Source organism: Uranotaenia lowii, chromosome 1, assembly GCF_029784155.1.
Source record: "Uranotaenia lowii strain MFRU-FL chromosome 1, ASM2978415v1, whole genome shotgun sequence".
NCBI classification, from domain to species: domain Eukaryota; kingdom Metazoa; phylum Arthropoda; class Insecta; order Diptera; family Culicidae; genus Uranotaenia; species Uranotaenia lowii.
This window is the reverse complement of record NC_073691.1, coordinates 5,494,717-5,516,651: the sequence shown is the minus strand read 5'-3', so window position 1 is coordinate 5,516,651 and position 21,935 is coordinate 5,494,717. Positions and strand designations below refer to the sequence as shown.

Sequence of the window (21,935 nt, the reverse complement as noted above, 5' to 3'; positions counted from 1 at the left end):
TGAAGAATTGTCAAAAATGTCAAAATTGATAAAAATGACTAAAACTGACAAAAAAGATAAAAATTACAAAAGTGCCAACAATGGAAAAAAATTACAAAAATTGACAGAAGTAAAACATAAAAAAGTGACAAGAATGACAAAAATGGCATTAATGTGAAAAATAACAAAAATTACAAAAAATTAAAAAAAAAATACAAAAAGGTCAAAATGACAAAAATTTCATTCGTCAATTACCCATTTTCATTATAAAAAAAATTGGAAAAACTAAGTTCATTCTGAAATTTTGAATAAATATTTGAATCGAATAGAATGTTTCAATACTGTTGGTTTAGAGAAAAAAAGAAATTTAGATTACTTTCAGTATCTTCCTACCTCAACGGCCCCATAACTGGGATGATCCTGCAGGGCTTCGTACAGGAACTTCAGATTATCCAACGCGCTCTTCCACGGCTGGTAGAGTTCATCGTTTTTCCTCAGGAAGGCAATCACATTGAACGCCACCGAGTAGTCCAGCAAACCGAGCCGAGCCAAATTCAGCGCATCGTCCACCAATGTCGTCAGGGTGCTGTACGGCAGACTCTTGAAATTTGCGTTCAACACATGGGCCAACTTGGTCCAGTGGGCCTGCTCGTAGTTCACCCGATAGTATCCTTTAAACAAAAAATAAGTCTTGACTTAGGTTTGAAAAATTGTTTCAAGAAATACCGCTCACCAATTCCACTGGGATTCACAATGACCCAGGTATTGTTGGTGATCATCTCGCAGCTGGTTTCGATAGTCAGTAGATTGTCCGAGTCCACCAGCCAGCGAACCTTCTCCGAGAACAGCTGCTGGTTCGTGTCGTTGATAAAGGTCACCGGAATGGTCCAAATCTGCTCGCTGATTTCCTCCTCGAACGGGATCATCCTCTGGCGCAGCTCAAAGTTCCCGCTCATATTGTTCCTCCGGATGTTGATGATCGGATACTTTTCAAAGTTGGTCCAACTGTGCAGGAAACTGTTGATCGTTCCATCCGTATGGCGCCCGTAACTATTCAAGATCTCAATGATGTCGATCGAATCATTGTTCATCCGTTGGATGAAATATTCCCGCAAAAAGGCATCGAAAGTAGTCTCCCCAAGAGTGTAGTTCATCATCCTTAGCAGCGTTAGACCCTTGAAGCGAACCAACTCGAAATGTGAATCCTCCTCCCAATGGTTGGTCTGCACATTCAGCGGTGAAGTGCGGGTGTTGATCTCTTCCTGCATGGCCGTTAGCTTCCCCTCCAAGAGGAAGTCATCCATCACGAACGAATTGTTGTTGAGCTGTTGAAGAACTTAAGAATATTATTTTTCGGATTGGAAAACCTAGAATGAAGAAAACTCACATTCCTCAGAGCGATCGCCTCCAGATAAAGCGGAATCGATTCGTGCAACCAGTACACTTCCTTATTCTTGTAGTCCGCCAAGTTATGGATCCACAGCTTAGCCAATTCATTCGAAACGATCCTCAGCAGCGTCCCTTCGGGCGTCGGGAAATACGCATCGTCATGGATCAGTCGCTTCTCGCTAGACAAAATCATTCCCTCCTTGATCTCCCGCACCTCAATGTCCGCATTGGGGATCGTGACGTATTGAATCGTCTCGTAAGGGTAGTTCAGCTTCATGTACTTTTCGTAAACATTCATGACCGCGGCGAAAATTTCCACCGTCACCTCTTTCATGTAGTTGTCGTACCGGTTGCGGGTGTAGGCCAACAGGTCCACCTTATCCGTCAGCCGATAGCGCTCCGGAGTCATGTCCGTAATGATGAATCCAATCTCGGAAGCTCGAACCATACCGGTCGTGTTGTAGGTGTCGACCACGAAGCCATCGGTTTCCCTAGAAAAAGAGAATGTTTAATTAAGGTGTTCCAAACTGGAAAGTTAAGAAAACTCACATAGGTTCCACCATCTCTAAGTTCATACTGGACGCAGTGTTCATGTGAGTTCGCCTAGCAATGTTGATCTCGAAGGGTGATCTGAAAAAGTACATTCGATTTCATCAGTAAATCCTTGATTTTGTCAGTGCCTTGATCTAAAATTCAACCGAAAAGAGTGTCTTTTGAAATCCAAATCCGTTTGAATTTCAAAGCCAACCGTTTGGTTTAGAAAACGGTCCGGATACATTTCAAATAGATCTGAATGGATGAATTTCTATTTCTAACTAAAACAATATTGTCGTACTGTGTTTATACTCTTCCCAATTCATGATCCATTTCTCGTTGGAACACATCCGAACCGTTCATCAAACCAAACGGTTGATTTGTAAATTCAAAATTATGAAATGACGCAGAAATGCTAATGTCGAGCGATAGGTCCGAAAAATTAGAAAAAAAAAATTGCAAAAACAAAAAAATAATAACAATACAAACAAAATTTAAAAAAAATATTCTAATTCGAAAATAACAGAAGTAGACTAAACTGACACCATTGACACAAAAAAAAAAAAAATGCTAAAATTGACAAAATGCTAAAATAAGCAAAAAAGAATAAAATTAGAAATTAAAAATACCAAAATAATAATAATTTCTAAAATTTTAAAACGACAAAAAACTACAAAAATGACAACAACAAAATTAAAAGTTAAAAAATTACCAAATTGACGAAATTAGCAAAAATGGCAAAAATGACAAAATTACAAAAATCAGAAAAATGGCAAAAATAAGAATAAAATAACTAAATTGACTAAAATGAAGAATATCACAAAAATTTCAAGAATGTCAAAAATGATAAAAATTGAAAAAATACAAAAAATTACACAAATGGAAAAAAATGAGAATGAGAAAAATGACAAAAATGACAAAAATTAGACAAATGACAAAAATTATAAATATGACCAAAATCACAAATAATTTTAACAACCGCAAAAAATTACAGGAATGGCAACAATGTAAAAATTGGCAAAAATGACAATATTACAAAAATGACAAAAATGACAAAAATGACAAAAATGACAAAAATGACAAAAATGACAAAAATGACAAAAATGACAAAAATGACAAAAATGACAAAAATGACAAAAATGACAAAAATGACAAAAATGACAAAAATGACAAAAATGACAAAAATGACAAAAATGACAAAAATGACAAAAATGACAAAAATGACAAAAACGACAAAAATGACAAAAATGACAAAAATGACAAAAATGACAAGAATGACAAGAATGACCAAAATGACAAAAATGACAAAAATGACAAAAATGTTAAAAATGACCAAAATGACAAAAATGACAAAAATGTCAAAAATGTCAAAAATGCTAAACATGACAAAAATGATAAAAATTACAAAAATGACAAGAATGACAAAAATTAGAAAAATGACAAAAATGACAAAACTGACCAAAATGACAAAAAAGACAAAAATGACATAAACGACAAAATTGACAAAACTGACAAAACTTTCAAAAAGGCCAAAATGACAAAAACGATCAAAATGACAAAAATGACAAAAATGGCAAAAATGTCAAAAATGACAAAAATGACAAAAAATTCAAAAATTACAAAAATGACAAAAAAATTCAAAAATTACAAAAATGACAAAAATGTTAAAAATGACCAAAATGACAAAAATGACAAAAAAATCAAAAATGCTAAACATGACAAAAATAACAAAATTGACAAAAATGATAAAAATGATAAAAATGAGAAAAATGACAAAAATTACAAAAATTACAAAAAAAGACAAAAATAACAAAAATGACGAAAATGACAAAAATTACAACATGATTAAAATGACCAAAATGACAAAAATTACAAAAATTATGAAAATAATAATGACAAAAATGAAAAAATGACAAAAATTTCAAAAATGGAAAAAATGGCAAAAATGACAAAAATGACTTAATGACAAAAATAACAAAAGTGAAAAAAATGACCGCTATATCAAATATGACAAAAATGACGAAATTTACCAAATAAAAAAAAATGACAAAAAGTTGATTCCATGGCGGTAAAAAATGTGAGAGGTTTAGTCAAGCTGTATCCGAAAATTTCAACAAGGTAGAAAAGCTGTCCATAAGATAAATAAAATAGGTGCCCAAATCGTGCTCAAAATAGTTCTACCGCTAGCGGGGTTGAAGTTAAAAACAAATCGCAATGGAGTGTAAAACTGACTTTTGCCAGGCACATGGCAAGTCTCCAGCCAAAAATTTTCCGATGACAAGTCTCGTCTGGATGTTCCCGAGAAGAACAAATACAAAAATTGAAAAAATGATGTCTAGTACTTGAGATGGCTGACGATCTATTGAGTAAACTACCTAACAGTCAGTGGTAAAGTTGGTAAAGTTGATACCCTGTTTTTATTGGATCTGGACTCGAACCACTATAAGAACATCAAGCCTTGATTTGGAAAAGGGGTTGTTCGAAGTGTACAAAGTGTACGCACTCTACACCACCACTTGACAGATCTTGGTCCTTAGTTAGAGGAATCAATTAGTCTGTAGCTTTGTTGGATAGATGTGTTTTAGGATCAAGCTGTGATCAGTATTCCTAGATAAATACTTTTGTGGATTCCTTTACCTGAAATTGTGATCATCCATGCACGGATAAAGCCTTCTGGCATTATTGGGCTCTAAGATGGTTGCAGCAATGAACCTTAAAAACAAAAAAAACGGTTACAAATTTACAACCAAGAGGTATAACAATAAAACCTCACTTATGACTTCCTTCGCCATCCTCATAATGAGTAAAATACAGTCCCTTGTCATTGGTCATATTTCCGGTGAAATTAACCTTCACAATGTAGTAAATGTCCTGTTTCATTTCCGTCGCCAGGTAGATGATCATCTTCTCGTTCGATTCGTCAAATTCCAAATCCACGATCTTGATCGTCACAAAATCATCCGGTGGAAATATCGGATGAAAATAGTATTCCACCTTATTCTCCTGGGTCGTAGTTTCCTGAACCTCCACCGGATCTCCTCCATCCACCACTTCACCTCCATTATCATCTCCCTGGCCGCCGGTTTGCAAAACGCTTGGAGCGACCTCCTCCTCAACCTCAACTGTGTCATTACCCGCCTGACGACGCCTTCGCCTCCTCATCCGAAACGGCAGCATATCCTCCTCGCTCAGATCCCAATCCAAATCCTCATCAAAGTCCAAATTGGTCAACCTGATACTCTTCAGCACCGTCACATCTTCCAGCTTGATGGCGAGATTTTTCACGTTCAGCTCGATCCGCTTGTTATTGGGTCGCTTCGAGGTGACCGTGATCCAAACAATGCCGCTGTAGGTGAAGGGCGTGTCCGACTCGTTGAATACCGGGTGCAGAAACAGCCGGTAGTGTTTCGGGATGATGTGCTTCGGAATGCGCGATCGCTTGTCGATCAGGTAGGCCCGATGATTGAGGAAGTCTTCCAGCGTGATGTTCGGTTTGTGCTGTGGTTGGAGGGGAGAGAGAGGAAGAGGAGGGAAATGTTATTAGTCGATTTTGCTGATAGAGATCACGATTCTCCCATTCAGGTGGAAGTTAAATGGGGAGAATTCTGTTCTATATGTTGGATTAATCAAGATTTCGTAATATTCATAGTATGCATATGATCCAGTTTTTAATATACGTTCATACATATGTACCTTACGTTTACAAAATATCAAACTATGATAAAGGCTGGTAAACGGTGGATAATGTGCAACACGAGACCCCATAGTGGTCATATCACCTCTTATTCACAACTCCTATCTCTACCTCCCCGCGGTGCCGGCTGGGGTGCGAGTAACCTAAGCGGAGATCGGGTACCCAACCCCGGTGGATGCTTTGGTCGCATGCAGACTGAGAAGGTGGCCGCACGCGTCTGTTCCCCAGGTCAGGGGCGGCGTGCAACAACAACCGAGCGTCTGTTCTCCAGGTCAGGGGCGGCTCAAACAGCGTCTGTCTTGCAGCAAGCGGCTGAATTTATGAAATGCGGCTCCCGCCAGCTAAGTCCAAGATGGCAGCCCCATCGCGGGATAGGGACTTTAGGCTAACAACCTACTGTTCCCGATTTGAAATTGTTACGGAATCCGAAAGAAATGACCGACCTGGAACTTTGGCGACGACTTTTAGCATGAAAACACGGACACGAATTGGAACTTGGAATGTTTTAACCCTTGCCCAACAAGGCAAACTGGAACAACTTGCTAGAGAGGCTAGCCGCCTCAAGCTTGAAATTCTGGGACTGAGCGAAGTCCGTTGGCCTAATACTGGAGAACACAAGACACAATCCGGGCAAGTCCTGCTTTACTCTGGCATACGAGGAGAACATGCTACTCGGGAACGAGGAGTTGGTTTCCTGTTAAGCCCGCAGGCCTACGCGGCCCTCATTAGATGGGAACCGATAAACGAAAGAATAATCGTAGCCAGATTCAGAACACGGGTTAGAAACCTTACAATGGTCCAGTGTTATGCGCCAACTGACGTTGCCGACTTGCAGGAGAAAGAGCAGTTTTACAGTCAACTGAACAGCGTGGTTGAGAGAATTCCGAAGGGTGACATTCAAATCCATTTGGGCGACTTCAACGCAAAGATGGGGCGCCATGGCCTAGGACAGATGAGCGAAAACGGAGAGCTGTTTGTAGAATTTTGTGGCAACAACAACATGGTGATCGGCGGATCGCTCTTCCCCCATCGACCAGCACATAAGGTCACTTGGGTATCCCGAGATGGCCGAACAGAAAATCAAATTGACCACATCTGCATCAGCCGAAAATGGAGAAGGAGCCTTCTTGATGTCCGCAACAAACGAAGCGCAGACATTGCATCTGACCATCACCTCGTCCTTGGCGAGATACGACTGAGAGTTGCGCGTGTCCAACGGCGCGAGGAGAAAGTCGGGTGTCGATACGACGTCCGCCGGTTGGAGAATCCAGAGGTGAAAAGGGCATACGTTGAACAGCTAGAATCCCGAGCCTCGGAGCTGCCGACAGACGGAACAGTCGAAGAACAGTGGTGTGGAATCAAGAATGCCTTTATCACGACGAGCCATGGTACTCTCGGTAAAGTTTGTGGAAGAAGGAGTGAATGGATGTCGGATGAAACTTGGAGGATGGTCGATGATCGGAGAAAGGCGAAAGTCGGAATTGAGCAGGCATGTACCGGGTCAGCCAAAGCAGCCGCCCGCTTACGATATGCGGAGCTGGAAAAGGCAGTTAAACGAGCTTGTAGACGAGACAAGAGAGCCTGGACAAACTCCCTAGCCGAAGAGGGAGAAAGAGCCGCCGCCAATGGAGATATCCGATTACTTTATGACATTTCTCGCCGCCTCAGTGGTGCAAGGACTAATGCAAGAATGCCGCTGAAAGACCGAGCAGGTCAGTTATTGACCGATCGAACAGATCAGCTCAAACGATGGACTGAGCACTTCGAACAACTCTTCCAAGTCACGAATAGCGATGGCCAACAAAACCCGCAGCTCGAAGCGCCAACAGTAAGTCGCATTAATGGCGTCAACTCGGAAGCGCCCTCGCTGGCTGAAATAGAAGCGGCAATCAAAAACATGAAATCCAACAAAGCACCTGGGATCGATTGCATCCCTGCTGAAATGCTGAAAGCCGACCCTGCCCTATCAGCACAAATGTTGCACCGTCTTTTCGCTGACATCTGGGATACTGCAACATTCCCGGCCGACTGGATGCAGGGTATCCTTGTAAAGGTCCCGAAGAAAGGAGACCTGACAGAGTGCGGTAACTGGCGAGGCATAACGTTGATCTGTACAACCCTCAAAGTACTCTGCAAAGTGATTCTGAACAGGATCCAGGAGAAAATAGATGCTACACTCCGACGGCAACAAGCTGGATTCCGATCCGGACGATCATGTGTGGACCACATCACAACGCTACGAATCATACTGGAACAAATCAACGAATTCCAGGACTCTCTTCTGCTGGTGTTCGTTGATTTCGAAAAAGCATTCGACCGACTTAACCATGAAAACATCTGGGCGGCTCTAAGGCGACGAGGGGTCCCAGAGAAACTAGTCCATCTCATCGAAGCACAGTATGAGGCATTTTCGTGCAAGGTCTTGCACGACGGTGTCTTGTCCGAACCAATCCCGGTAACTGCTGGAGTGAGACAAGGATGTATTCTATCACCGCTACTTTTTCTAATCGTAATGGATGAGATTCTGATTGGATCGATTGACTGTGCACCGAACCGAGGATTGCCGTGGAATCCTTCAACAATGGAGCAACTGAACGACCTTGACCTGGCTGACGATATTGTTTTGCTAGCCCAAACACAACCAGATATGCAGAGCAAACTCGACGACCTCACCGAAAGTTCCAAGGCAGCAGGTCTCAAAGTCAATGTTGGAAAGACCAAGTCGATGGAGATCAACACAGAAAATCCCTCCAGTTTCATGGTAGCTGGGCAACAAGTTGAGAAAGTGGAGTGCTTCCAGTATCTTGGTAGCCAGATAACGCCTGATGGTGGTACCAGGAAAGACATCGAAACCCGGATCAGAAAGGCCCGATTTGCGTTTGCGAGTCTCCGAAACATCTGGCGGTCACGCCAGATCTCTCTACGAACTAAAATCCGAATCTTCAACTCAAACGTCAAATCCGTATTGCTGTACGGGTGCGAAACTTGGTGCACATATGCGGTGACGACGCGAAAACTGCAAGTATTTGTGAACCGCTGCCTGCGGAATATCATCCGCGCTTGGTGGCCTGGCAACTGGATCTCGAATGAGGAATTACATCGCCGGTGTCATCAAAGGGCGCTAGAAATCGAGATTCGGGAACGTAAGTGGAGATGGATTGGGCACACGCTGCGAAAAGATGAAAACGAGATTTGCAGAAAGGCGCTAGATTGGAATCCAGAAGGTCATCGAAGAAGAGGCAGACCCAGAAATTCGTGGCGGCGAAGCCTAGCCGCTGAAATCCGAACTGTCGACGAGAATCTTGACTGGGACCAGGTGAAGACGCTGGCTCCGGATCGTCAACAGTGGAGGTCTTTTACCACGGCCCTATGCACCGGAGGATCGGCGCGGGATCATTAAGTAAGTAAGTAAACTATGATAAAAGTGAGAAAATTTAACATTTTTGTAAAAAAAAATTTGAATTTGAATTTTTACACTTCCAAGTCAGACTTAGAATCCCTTGATAATTGATATGTATGATTATCGAAGTTACTTTTTAGATTCTTTGGATGCTTAACGTCGTCCAATTTTCCTAGAATGTATTCCCAAATTCCCATCAAATTCTCGCCACATACAAGTCAAACCCTTTCACTATTTAGAGGGGTCGCAAGTTAAAATCGGAGCTAAACTTACTTCCATTGGTATTATTGCCGATAATCATCCCTTGGTTGTTATAAATTCGCGATGGGTCTTTCGACCCAAGTCGGTACGGGAAGGCCAGATCTTGGGGTTAATTCATACGCCAGGATGGCTCCCTTTTCCTCTCCAGAGGGAGAATGACCCTGCGTGGTTAAACCCCTCTTTAAATAAATAAAATTTCTTCTTCTTCACAGTAGGAACTACTTCGTTCGGCTTTTAAAATAGCTTTATAACCCACCCACACTGTGGGAAAAAATTGATTACACCAGGGGTGAGCAATCTTGTGCTGCTTTTCCGAAGTCCTCGAGTTTCTGATATACGAAAGGCTATATTCAGCAGCTAAACCAATACTCACCGAATACTAGCACGGATTTGTAAAGAAAAAATCAACGCTGACAAATCTGATGTGCTATGTAAATGAATTGCACACCGCAACAAATAAAAAAATGCAAGTTGATTCTATATATATATATATATATATATATATATATATATATATATATATATATATATATATATATATATATATATATATATATATATATATATATATATATATATATATATATATATATATATATATATATATATATATATATATATATATATATATATATATATATATATATATATATATATATATATATATATATATATATATATATATATATATATATATATATATATATATATATATATATATATATATATATATATATATATATATATATATATATATATATATATATATATATATATATATATATATATATATATATATATATATATATATATATATATATATATATATATATATATATATATCGATTTTGCTAAGGCTTTTGACAAAGTACAACACAGCACAGCAACAACAAAGCTCGAACGTTACGGTTTTCCTTCATGGATGATAAAATGGCTGCATTCCTACCTGGTAAAACGCCAAGGTTACGTAAACATCCGAAGAACACACTCTACAGAATTCGACATGCCATCCGGTGTTCCACAAGGTAGTCACCTAGGGCCGCTTATCTTTGTGCTTTTCATAAACGACATAGCTACCTACCTCAACTCGACTAAACTACTGTACGCCGATGACCTAAAAATTTACAGAGTCATTGACTCGATAGTGGACTGCATTGCACTTCAAGAAGATATGAACAAATTATTATTATGGGATGGAAGTGAATGTCGGAAAGTGTAAATGCATAAGTTTTTTCAGGACTAGAGCATCAATTGTATACGAATATTCGCTCAGGGACAGGGACAGGGAGTAATAGGAGGACGTACTTGCAACGGATCTTCGTGTACGACATCTTAACAAACGTTATTGATTGCCCGTAACTGCTGCATTCTCTCAATTTGCACGCTCCAGCTCGACAACTACGCAATCAAAATTTTCTCTGGCTACCAAGAAGCAGAACGAGTTTTAGCCAAAATCATCCACTACATCGATGCTGTCATGCTTTCAACGAAGTTTCCCACCTGTTCGACTTTAACGTATCAAATTCGATGTTTAAACGTTCGATCCGTGATTTAACTTAATTTTAAAATGATACATTGTATGTTACTTAGGTTAATTTTTAATTTTAAGACTTTAAGTCTGTATGACTTCACGGTCAAAAACTCCAAATAAATAATAAATAATCCACGTGTTTTAAAAACGAAAATTCAACACGACATTTTCAATACCCGATATTGAAAAGGTACATCATAAAATATTTGTCATTTTTAAATTCTCTCAATTTTTTAATAGTACTTCTTGGCGAACATTCGTTTTAACAATTTACTTGTTGAAGCCGTTGGCACTATTTTTCATTACTTCCAATTAAAAATCTTCCGGATCTTATCACAATCATAACTAAGAGTGTGACAAATAAATATTTAAGGAAATCACTGTCTTCACTTTTTGTGATTTCATTCCACAATTAAAACTTGTCCTCGAAGCCTAGATTTTTTTTCCTACAAACTGTTAAAACTCAAACTCGTTTTTTTAAATTGAAGTTCAGTATTGGATCATTCCATTGAGATGTTGAGCAAGGTTGTCAAAATCACAGAAAAATGTTCAATTTTACATATTTTTAAGCAACTATCTTCAAATCTACATATCTGATCCTAGATTTTTTTTTCCAGATTTTTATAATTTTTAATCTTATTTAGATATCATTGGGATACGATTTCTAAAGCTAAACTATAATTTTTGTAATGTGGAATGCGAATTAAAAATGAAATACTTAATTTATCGATGTTTATTATTTACTTTCAAATTTCTGAAAAATATATCACAGATAAACGTCGAAGACAAAAGGTAATAATTTTTGTCAGCAACTTTGATGTCATCTAATTAAAAAAAAAAATAAAATCATTCACTCAGGCTTTATTATTAAAGTTTCGTTATTTTCGTCAATATTCAGAAATAAAAAATATTTCACAAGGTTTTGGTTGAAATTTTGTTGCCAATATTTGAATGCTAAAGAACAAGACATTTTTCCGAATTGTATAGAAAAATTAAAAAAAAAGTTATTATACAACTTTATTTTTGTTTGAAACCAAAATAATGACTTCACTGAGGGATTTCGAAATTCCTTTGATCATGTGCAGTTACCGATTTTTGGCTGCTCTTCCAACTCACTTTAATGGATCATGCTTTTCAAAGTGGTAAGTCCATCGGAACACATCTGTCATATTGCATAAAACCGGATGCACAGATTGCGATCTTTGGAACTGATCATTATTAGTTATTTACTTGGTGTCTACTAGTCAGGCAACACTTTTTGCCTGTCGGAAATGGATTTTTAGCATTATTTAGGAGTCTGCATTCAGTTATCCCCAATAACCACAGACTTTTTACCATATTTAAGATCGTGTGATCCTAGAGTGGCTCCTTATACTTCTTAACCATTTGGTCCGAAAAAAAATCAGAAAAAATCAACAGTTCATGAGCTTTCAAGTCAACAATGAAGAATTTTCGAGGCGCAAATGCGTAAAAAGAGCAAATTTGTGCAAAATTATTTTTACCATGTCTTTTTGCATCGTAAATATCTCAAACACACGTAAACTTAAAAATCTATCAAAAATATGCAAGATAGTCCTTTTCATAACCAACACAACGCTACACTTTGCATATCCGAGCTCTATTAACGTAGCTATCACCGAAATAAAGTGCCCGGATACTAAATGATCATAGTCTTAGGTGTTAAATATTTAGGAGTAATGTATCGTGAAAAAAACTCCAATATTACGTTGTGCCAATAAACAATATTGCATCACATTATATCAAGTCATATAAATTTTCCTGACAATCCATTGCAGAAAAAAGTTAAGGCATAAAATTTTGAAAAAAGCTTCGCGGGCCGCACAAAAGTGTTTCGCGGGCCACATGCGGCCCGCGGGCCGCGGTTTGCTCATCCCTGGATTACACTATTTCACATTGATACAGTAATTATACGTTTGAAAAATAAGCTTTTAAATTTTTCAAAACTTTCATTTCCCGAATCGTTTTCACTTAAGTTTGCATTAAAATGCAATTTAGAGAGATTCATTCTTAACCCGGGGTCTTGAGGATCTAACAACGCGACTTAACACTAAAAAACAACTTTATTCGGTATTACTGACAAGCACAACTATATCTTTTTTTCCGAATATTCGAAACATTGTTTTTTTGACGATTGACTTTCATTTACACTAGAAAAAACAACTAAAAAAAACGTGGTTTTGAAGCGAGTCGTCGCCTACTCCTCCAGTTTAATCTTCCCAAAGACAAGGCAACAAATTAATACATGTGTTTTGGACGGTTGTCTTATTTTATTTTTTGCGATCAATGAACTTCTTAATAGTCGAAAAAGAGACGTTTGTGACTTTTTTTTCTTGACGTGGATATTAGTAGGAGTGACTAAATTCCACGATTTTCAATGCGACATTCGTAGAACCAACCAAACCAATGACAAAATTGGGAAAATAAATGTAAATGAGGGAGAGGAAAATGAATATCACATTTGGTTTCATTTACTTGATAAGTTTTCCTGTTATTAATAAAGGTAAAAGAGCCTTCTTTTGCTTGATTATTTTTCAAACTATGCGAGAAACATACATGGAAGTCCCATCCGCCATTCAGATCTCTACACTGTCTGCAATCTCTCCTTCCAACAATAAAAAAAGGAACTTTTCTCGTACTTCAATAGTTTTTTCTGTCTTATTTTGCTCCATTTGCGGAGTTTCCATATCCCTTCGAAGGAGAAAAGGGGTTACAAATAACCATAGAATCTTTCATCATATCCATATGATTCTATGCCCAGTAAAATTTTATTCCATTTATTTGAAAAGCTCTTGAATGATGCAAAAAACATATTGCGTATAGCATATTTCTTTGAATAATAATAAGTTTTCGAGTGATCCCCAAATATTGTATAAAATCCTCCTTCCCTCTTCTCATTGGAAAGAGGGAAAGGGTCGCAAAACATAAGCCATTTCTCGTTTCACTTGCTCTCCCATGCCATATTTGGTTCAATTTGCTTGATTAGTTCTCAAATTTTGCCAAAAAAAATGTATAGGAGCCCCTTCCTTTTTCCTAACTCCCAACTTAAAGGAGGGAGTGGTACTAAATATCAATAGACACCTTTTTTGTTCTATCCTTAAATTGTTCTCGAGATATGCAATATCTATAAACTGTATGGAAGTCAACTCCTTCCTTCTTTTTTCTCAATTGAAGAAGGTCGAGTCAAATAATCATAAACATATTTCTCGTTTTCAAATACACTCCATTGCTAAATTTGGTTTCATTAGCTTCAATTCATGAATTTAAATTTGGTTTCATTAAGCCCCACTCTCTCTTCTTACCTCCTCACTTAAAGGGAAGTGGTTTAACAATGCTTCACGAAATTATTTATCGTACCTCTTCAAATACTCTAAAACCATCCCATACCATATTTAGTTTCATATCCTCGATTTTTTCTTCAGATATAGAAATATTTTGTCATGGAAACCCTCCTCCTCATATCCTATTTCCCCATTGGAAGCGGGGAGGGGTTTCAAATAATCATAAAAGCATTTCTTGTGCCTAAATAACCTTCCATTCCAAATTTAGTTCCATTTACTTGATTAGATTCTGAGTAATGTGAAAAAATTTAAAAATTTAGTATGTGATGATAATGCTTCTATTAAATTTTACACGCTCATTTTCACTATCTTTCATTTCATCTAACTTTCTGTCCGTCTATAATTATTCATAATCTCAAGATTTTTTTTGTAGATTCTTTATTTGAAACGGCTCATACCTTTAGGCTTTAAGGAGCCAAACTCATTTTGTTTGATTACAATTGTGTGCTTATATCTAGTTCACTTTTTTAAGTATATCAAGATTTTCTTACTAAAAAGAGCATCACTTTTCTTCGATAAGACCGATAAGCATAGTGGCTTCGTTCGGGAGACCTCCGAAAACACCAAGCATCGGGGTTTTAGAGACAGACAATTATATCGATGTGAAAATTAGCACATGGGGAAGTTTTAAGATAAGACCAATCGATCCCTGTTGTACACCCACAAATCAGACTCTACTCCAATAATTAACTTTCTTGGAAGGCTTTCTAATAACTGGCGTTGTCCTTCCAGCGCAACCGCATTGCATATGTCTGGAAGAAAATAAATTAAACATATCCCAGACAAAGCACAAGTTTGGAATAACAATCTCGCAGTAGATACGGTGATTGCAAAATAAATCTTTTTATAGATTAGAACGCAAGCTTTTGATGTAAACAAAAGAGAATTTGAGAAAAAAAATATACTGATTGTGCATTTAATTAATTCTTCCATGAATCAAGTAATACTAATGTGTAAGATTTTTTATGTGTCACTGAGCTTGCTACATTATAATGATGACCTATTAAATGGAAATAAAAAGGCAATTACCCGCCCATATCATTTACTATTTGATCTTAGCACCGGTTGGTGTCATAAAATGTGTACGAATTTATATCACCCGAAATCAGCACCAAAACAACAAAAAACAACAGCACAAATCCCAATTTGCATATCGCGACTCACCTCGTAGGCATACTTGGTGCTGAAGAAGATCGTAAACGACAGGAAGAAGATAAAGACGAAGATCAGCACCGCAATGCTGATCCCGCGGCAGATCGACACGAAGCAGCCGCCCTTCCGCGAGTACTCGATGTTGTTATCTTCCGGCGAGGAGAAACCGGCGGCGGATCCGGTGAAGGCAAAGTTGGACCGGCTGCCCGTGGAGTTAGTGTGGTTGTTGTGTGGGTGGTGGTGGTGGTGGTGGTGGTTGCTGCTGCTGTTGCTGGTGTAGTAGGAGTCTTGTCTGCCCCCCGCACCACCCTCACTGTTCAGCGCATAGCGATACACCACACGCGGTTCACGCTCCGTTGAGTCCGATTTGTACATTTTTGTGTGCTTTTGATTCTTCTCACTTCACAGGGCGAAATTTTGCGGGCGGTTTATTGAATTCTGCTTCAACTACACATTTTGGCTTTTGTTAACCGTTAACAGAAAACTTCTAAAAAAACACTTTTCGAAAACCCTTGTTCAACCACTATAATTAAGTATTTTATTTTTTAGCTACCCAACAACTCAACGTTAAAAGTGTGAATCTCTTCCCGATTGATTAAAACAAAAACACAGCAAGTCGTTTCAGTTATCCGGGTGGATCCGGATTATCGCAGCAGGCGAGTAAAACTAGTATTTCTTTCCAATCGATGACAGAAGCACATTTTTTTCTCCTTGAAGGGAAAGTTTCGTTTATTTTAATCCTGAATTTGTACTGACTGGTTACCGGATTCTGGAAAGCACGCTTTTTAATTGTGTGATCGTTCCTTGCAGTGCACAGTGGTGCAGAACATCAATCTAGCTGTACGAAATTAATAGCGCCCAGGGATGAAGTGATAGACATTTGATGTCTTCAGCAATATTGTTCAATTTTACATGAAGCATATTCCAATATCAAAATTTTTGCCGAGGGGTTCACCGATAGCGAGATAGAAATGCTAACTTTTTTGTTCTTCAAATTACGGCTTTGATGTCTTCGACAAAGTTGTTTATCTGATAAAAATACATAAGTTTGTTGAATATGTCAAAGTCCTATCACATCACCCTCAGGAGTTACAGTCAAAGTAAAAAAAAATCTCTTAAAAAACAGTTTTTTGAACCTGACACGTTGTAGATTGGATAAAATGGTTCGCTGTCTTTGGAACAAAGTTGTAACAAGCCACGATCTACAATTGTCTCATACATTATGATGGGTTTAGAAGTTGCTGAAGCCCTATAGAAAGCATTTAGTGTATTTTATTGGCAATTTTTGAAGGATCGTCCATCGAAAAGTGCACATTTTCGCAACATCCCCTTTTTTTTAGATTATTTTTGATGATAAGCGGAACCATTTCCATTTAAAATTAGCCTGGAAATCGGTGGAAATAGTAGAGATTTGAATGATTGAAAATACACTTTTTATATGAAAATTACCTATTTTACTTAAAGAAAAAAAAACGTTGATAACATTGAATTCTTTAATAAAGTGGTACTTGGTAGAGCACTAAATTGAACCGGTTGAAGCGGTTATACTGTACTGGCAAAAATGGTTCTATTATTCATTTATGTGATATCAAATACTTATTTAGTGCTCTACCAAATTTAATAAATTAGTTCCATTATTTTTTTTTTAGTTTAAATGATTTGAAAAATCGAATTTGAATGTGTTTTAATAAAACAAAAGATATAAAAGAAAACTGCAACACTTTATTAAAGAATTAAATGTTATCAAAGTAAAAGTAAAATAGGTAATTTTGCATATAAAAAGTGTATTTTCAATCATTCAAATCTCTACTATTTCCACCGATTTCCAGGCTAATTTTAAATGGAAATGGTTCCGCTTATCATCAAAAATAATCTAAAAAAAGGGGATGTTGCGAAAATGTGCACTTTTCGATGGACGATCCTTCAAAAATTGCCAATAAAATACACTAAATGCTTTCTATAGGGCTTCAAAGCCGTAATTTGAAGAACAAAAAAGTTAGCATTTCTATCTCGCTATCGGTGGACCCCTCGGCAAAAATTTTGATATTGGAATATGCTTCATGTAAAATTGAACAATATTGCTGAAGACATCAAATGTCTATCTCTTCATCCCTGGGCGCTATTAATTTCGTACAGCTAGATTGATGTTCTGCACCACTGTGCAGTGGAGGTGACTGAACAAGGTAAGCAACGGTACATTTTCCCAATCAAAAGTACGCTTTCAACTAACAGGATTTCAATTCAATAACCAATCGACTAGATGAATTTCGAAAAATGAAACTTAATGAAATGAATCTGCCACATTAAGCAAAGCGGTTTGAATAAATAATTTTAATTGTAACCGAAAAACGGCTATAAATGCTTCAAATTGTCATTCAATGCAACTAAAATTGGATGTTCTTATTTTAAATTCTCAAAATTTTGGAATTTTATTTTGAGAGTTTCGTCGTTCACGATTAAATTTTGTTTTTAAATTCTATTCTTAAGTTTGTCCGAGATCATTGTAAGTTTTTAAATAGAAAATCTACAAACAAAAGAATGCCAAAAATAAAAAAAAAACTGAAAATTTGACCTTAAATGTTTGAAAATATTTGGAGTTGTGATAATTGTAGATATTGTCAAACTGATATCTAAAAGAAATTACTGAAATAGCTTATTTTTCTCTAAATTCTTTAAAGCTTGACAAAAATGTCCAATTTATTGAAATTTTTAAAGGTGTCAAGTTTGTCATAACTGGTGAAATCGTCTGTGTTGTGAATTTTTTTTAAAACACTCTAAAGTTGTCACAATAAACGAACCTGGCGGCAGAATTGAATAATAAAAATTGACAAAAATTTAAAAAAAAACTAAAATGACAAAATTGGATCATTGACAAGTCTTACGACAAAAAAATGAACGCAAAAATGAAAAAAATTGAAAAATATACTAAATTCAAATAAAAGGTTACGATAAGTATTGGAAAAAAATGAAGGAATTGAACTAAAGTAATGACAAAAATTACAAAAATGCCAAAATAGACAGAATCGCCAATGATAAAACTGGAAAAAATTGAAAAAAAAAAATACCAAAATGACAAAAACGACCTACATAAATTATATAAACGACAGCAATGAAAACAAAAATGAAAAATTTGACAACAGTTTCACGAAAATGAAAATGCTTTTCTGTCAGAAAGGCAAAATCATAAAAATTAACAAAAAAGACACAAATCATATACATGCCAATCAAAGACAAAAATGCTTAAATTAACGAAAATGACTATTTATAATTACAAAAGTGACAAAATTGTCAAAATTGTCAATATTTTTAAAATTTTCTGTCAAAACGGTGGAATCAAGGCATTTTTTTTTTTTTTCATTTTATCAATACAGACCCCGTTCGATTTTGGCAACACTCCCGTGCTTTTTGTGTTGCCAAAATCTAACGGTTTTTCTTTCATCTTGTTTTTCAGTTATTTAAAAAAAAAACTATTATTATTATCAAAAACGATATTTTTAGTCAATTTTCGACCATTTTTAGTCATTTTTTAATTTTTTCATCATGTTTTTTATGCATTTTGCACTTTTCTCGTTTTGTTTATAATGTTTTTTTTTTCTTTTGTCATACTTGTTGTTCTCTTTTTGTTGTCAGTCTTTTGTTTAAATATTTGAACTTTTTGAATTTTTCATGTTTTTGTCATTTTTGAGGTACTTGATTTTTTTAAAAAAATCTTTGGTTTTTATTGTTACATTTTATCACCATTTCAGAACATAAAAATGTAATTATGGTGTTTGTCTTAATTAAATTGGCGCTGTTATTAATCGCAGCGCACTAAATTAGACTACGTACTCATGACTGTGACATTTGTGCGAACTTGTACATTCGTGCGACCTGTCAAATCAGTGTAATCGATCGGAGTTCTACACGCTAACCGCTTTTCAGTCAACCTTTGTACGGATAGCTGCGACTGCAAAACATTGCACGAAATCCAATTTTCAATGAAAGAGATAATATAACGAAAACTAAAAGATAATGTTGTTTCTAAAAACCGTTCGATTTTGACCCATGTGCCAAAATCGGATGTTGCCAAAATCGAATGTTGCCAAAATCGAATGTTGCCAAAAACGAACAAGGTCTGTATTTTCTAAATTCTATGAATAGTCAAAATTTGAAAAAAAAAATCTAAATCACAAATTTTAGTAAAAATTTTAGAAAATAATAGTGTAATATTATTGATTTATCTTACGCTGAAAATTTGATCTAAATCATAATTAGAATAAAAAGGTATAGAAGTTCAAAGCCGAAGTGAAAGTGCGCGTGCTTCCCATTTCGATACAATTTAAACGGAACTGTGTGTACAGTTAAGGACAAAACTTTTAGGCCACCATTCAGAGAAAAAATTCACATCAATTTTATCCTAAACACTCAAATCCACTTTTTCCAAGAACTATCAGAGAACACTTGTACTTGTACCATTTACAAATCTATTGAGTTTTACGCAAACAAAGCAACCAGTTTTAGCATGATACAATATCGTATGTCAAAAAAAGTGCGACAAAATTTGGCACCAGTTCTTCGTTTCGTCTGTTTCGAGTGCTGTTTCGACCGATTTTTTTAAAGGAAATTTGATTGCATTTGGTTGTATTTGGTGTTTTGCGGAACCTAGTAAGTATTTTTCACACGAACATTAAGCGTGAGAGATTTAAACTTCTATATTCTAGTTATTGTGAAGTTGGCACGGAAACACAGCGAATGGTCATCCGGAAAACTGTCAAAGGCAGGCAGCAGCCTGGCCGTCGAGAAACGCTTTCCGCCTCTCAAAACGACCCTTTTAAGTCCTCGAAAAGGGTCAGGGACGAACTAAACTTGACCGTGAGCAGCCGGTAAGAGCCCCCGAAAAGTAATCTTAACCAAAATTGCCTAAAATTGATCAATCGAAGTAAAAATTTTTTAATGGACAAATTATAAAAAAAGACAAATATCTACTACAAAATTTTCAAAAATAAACAAAATTTGAAAATTTGTCAAATATGTTTCAATGTCCAAAATTGCCAAACCTGTCAAAATTGTTAAAATTTCCTAAATTAGCAAAATTATTGAAATTGAAAAAAAAAAAAATTAAAATTGTGAAAGTTGACAAGCTTAGTTGTTTTATCAAATTGTCAAATTGACAAATTGACATAGGGGTCAATGTTCAAAATTCGTTAAATTATCAAAATTGTTACAATTATTGAAGTTTTTTGAAATTGTCGTATTGTCAAAATGAACTATTTGTTAAAATTGGCTATCGAAACTTGTCATAATGGTCAAACTTGGTAAATTTTCTTATTTAAGCAATTGTGTCTTATTTTCAAATTTAAAGTTACTGAATTTTTTTTTGTTCTTATTTTTTCTTTTAATTTGAAAATAGAAAATGTTGGCTTGTAGAATCTTTCAATCTTCGGAATTCAGCAAACTACGTTAAAGATGTGGACTGCACTTAGGTATCACTATCCAGAATAATGTTTAATTCTTTCCACTTGTTGAGTAATCATCAAACTATTCCAAAACCTTTTATCACATTTTAAGCATTCTCTACGTTCAGGCCTTATCAATTCGCCCAAGGATGATTGAATCTGTCACGAACTAGAGAAAGATACCGAACACTGTTTCCAGTAGCTCTCTCAGCTGTCTTTCACTTCCCACCCACCACCTAGTTAGAGTAGAAGACGAGCGCCACAATTCCGCAAACGCAACCGAAAAAGAACAACAACAGACGCACGGGCACGCGCGCACGCATCAGCGACCAAACCGGACCGGAACAACCAATTTTAGTCAGCTGTTCAAATGAATTCTCGAACGCTTATTTTTGACACCTGCGTGTCGATCCGCGATCCAAGCCCGACTGATTATCGGGACAAGAAGTTCTACTCGAGTGCGACAAATTGCGCCTTCCATTCCATCTGAGCAGCATCATCACAGCCAACGTCCAGCCTCAAAGTCGTTCCCGTTCGTTGATATTAAGCTAAGTATTTTACTCAGATTAACTACCCATCTACCTACACAGCAAAAAATAATGTAACGATGGACGATGTAATTTCTGGAGATGATGTAGTTTTAGTGAATTCTGTCGCAATAATACATCTAAACGATGTTCACAATGCGAATACGTCGTGTAGTGTAATATCAAAACTTTCTATGTGATATCGCATCAAGTAGTCAATGTTTTCCTCAATTGACGTTCAAATCGTTTTCATTTCAAAAAGTAAAAAATAGATTACGAACCTCAGCTGTATTTGTTTGGCTTGTAAGTACTACCAAAATTAAATAAAAATGTAAGCAAAGCAAAGGCTTGAAATATAATTCCATTATTTTTCATTTTTAGGAAATTTGGGCCACTTGCCTGAGCGGTATAAAAAGGCAAACAATGATTTCAAACAGCCGGATACATCAGGGCGATGTAATTATAAGTAACATTTGCGACTCAAGTTATGTGCAGGTATTTGATGTAATATAACAATACTTTTTTTGCTGTGTACCTACACCTACACCTTCAATCGCGCGATATTATGATGATGTTTTCCTCCAAGAGAGCAGCATTTTAAATTGTTCTTTTGTCCAGCTCCATGCAGAGCGGGCGGGCGGACAAAATACAAAAAAAAAATGGAACCGGCAAGC

At 36.6% G+C, this 21,935-nt stretch overlaps 1 protein-coding gene across 7 annotated transcripts in view; it reads right to left on the bottom strand.

Annotated features, from left to right (window-relative positions):
• The window catches only part of LOC129748337 (aminopeptidase Ey-like), a 32,627-nt gene extending 11,450 nt beyond the window's left edge, over positions 1-21,177 (bottom strand). The window contains exons 1-8 of one of the 7 annotated variants that reach the window (XM_055742914.1): positions 20,829-21,177; positions 15,312-16,068; positions 4,676-5,400; positions 4,540-4,614; positions 1,918-1,998; positions 1,367-1,859; positions 713-1,304; positions 373-650 (exon numbers count right to left, since the gene is read on the bottom strand). In XM_055742914.1, the coding sequence (XP_055598889.1) occupies positions 373-650; positions 713-1,304; positions 1,367-1,859; positions 1,918-1,998; positions 4,540-4,614; positions 4,676-5,400; positions 15,312-15,674 (2,607 nt within the window). In that variant the 5' untranslated portion in view covers positions 15,675-16,068; positions 20,829-21,177. The remainder of the gene's footprint in view (positions 1-372; positions 651-712; positions 1,305-1,366; positions 1,860-1,917; positions 1,999-4,539; positions 4,615-4,675; positions 5,401-15,311; positions 16,069-20,828) is intronic. The other 6 variants (XM_055742905.1, XM_055742922.1, XM_055742941.1 and 3 more) reach the window with 6 other exon arrangements.
• Positions 21,178-21,935: the final 758 nt, after the last annotated feature.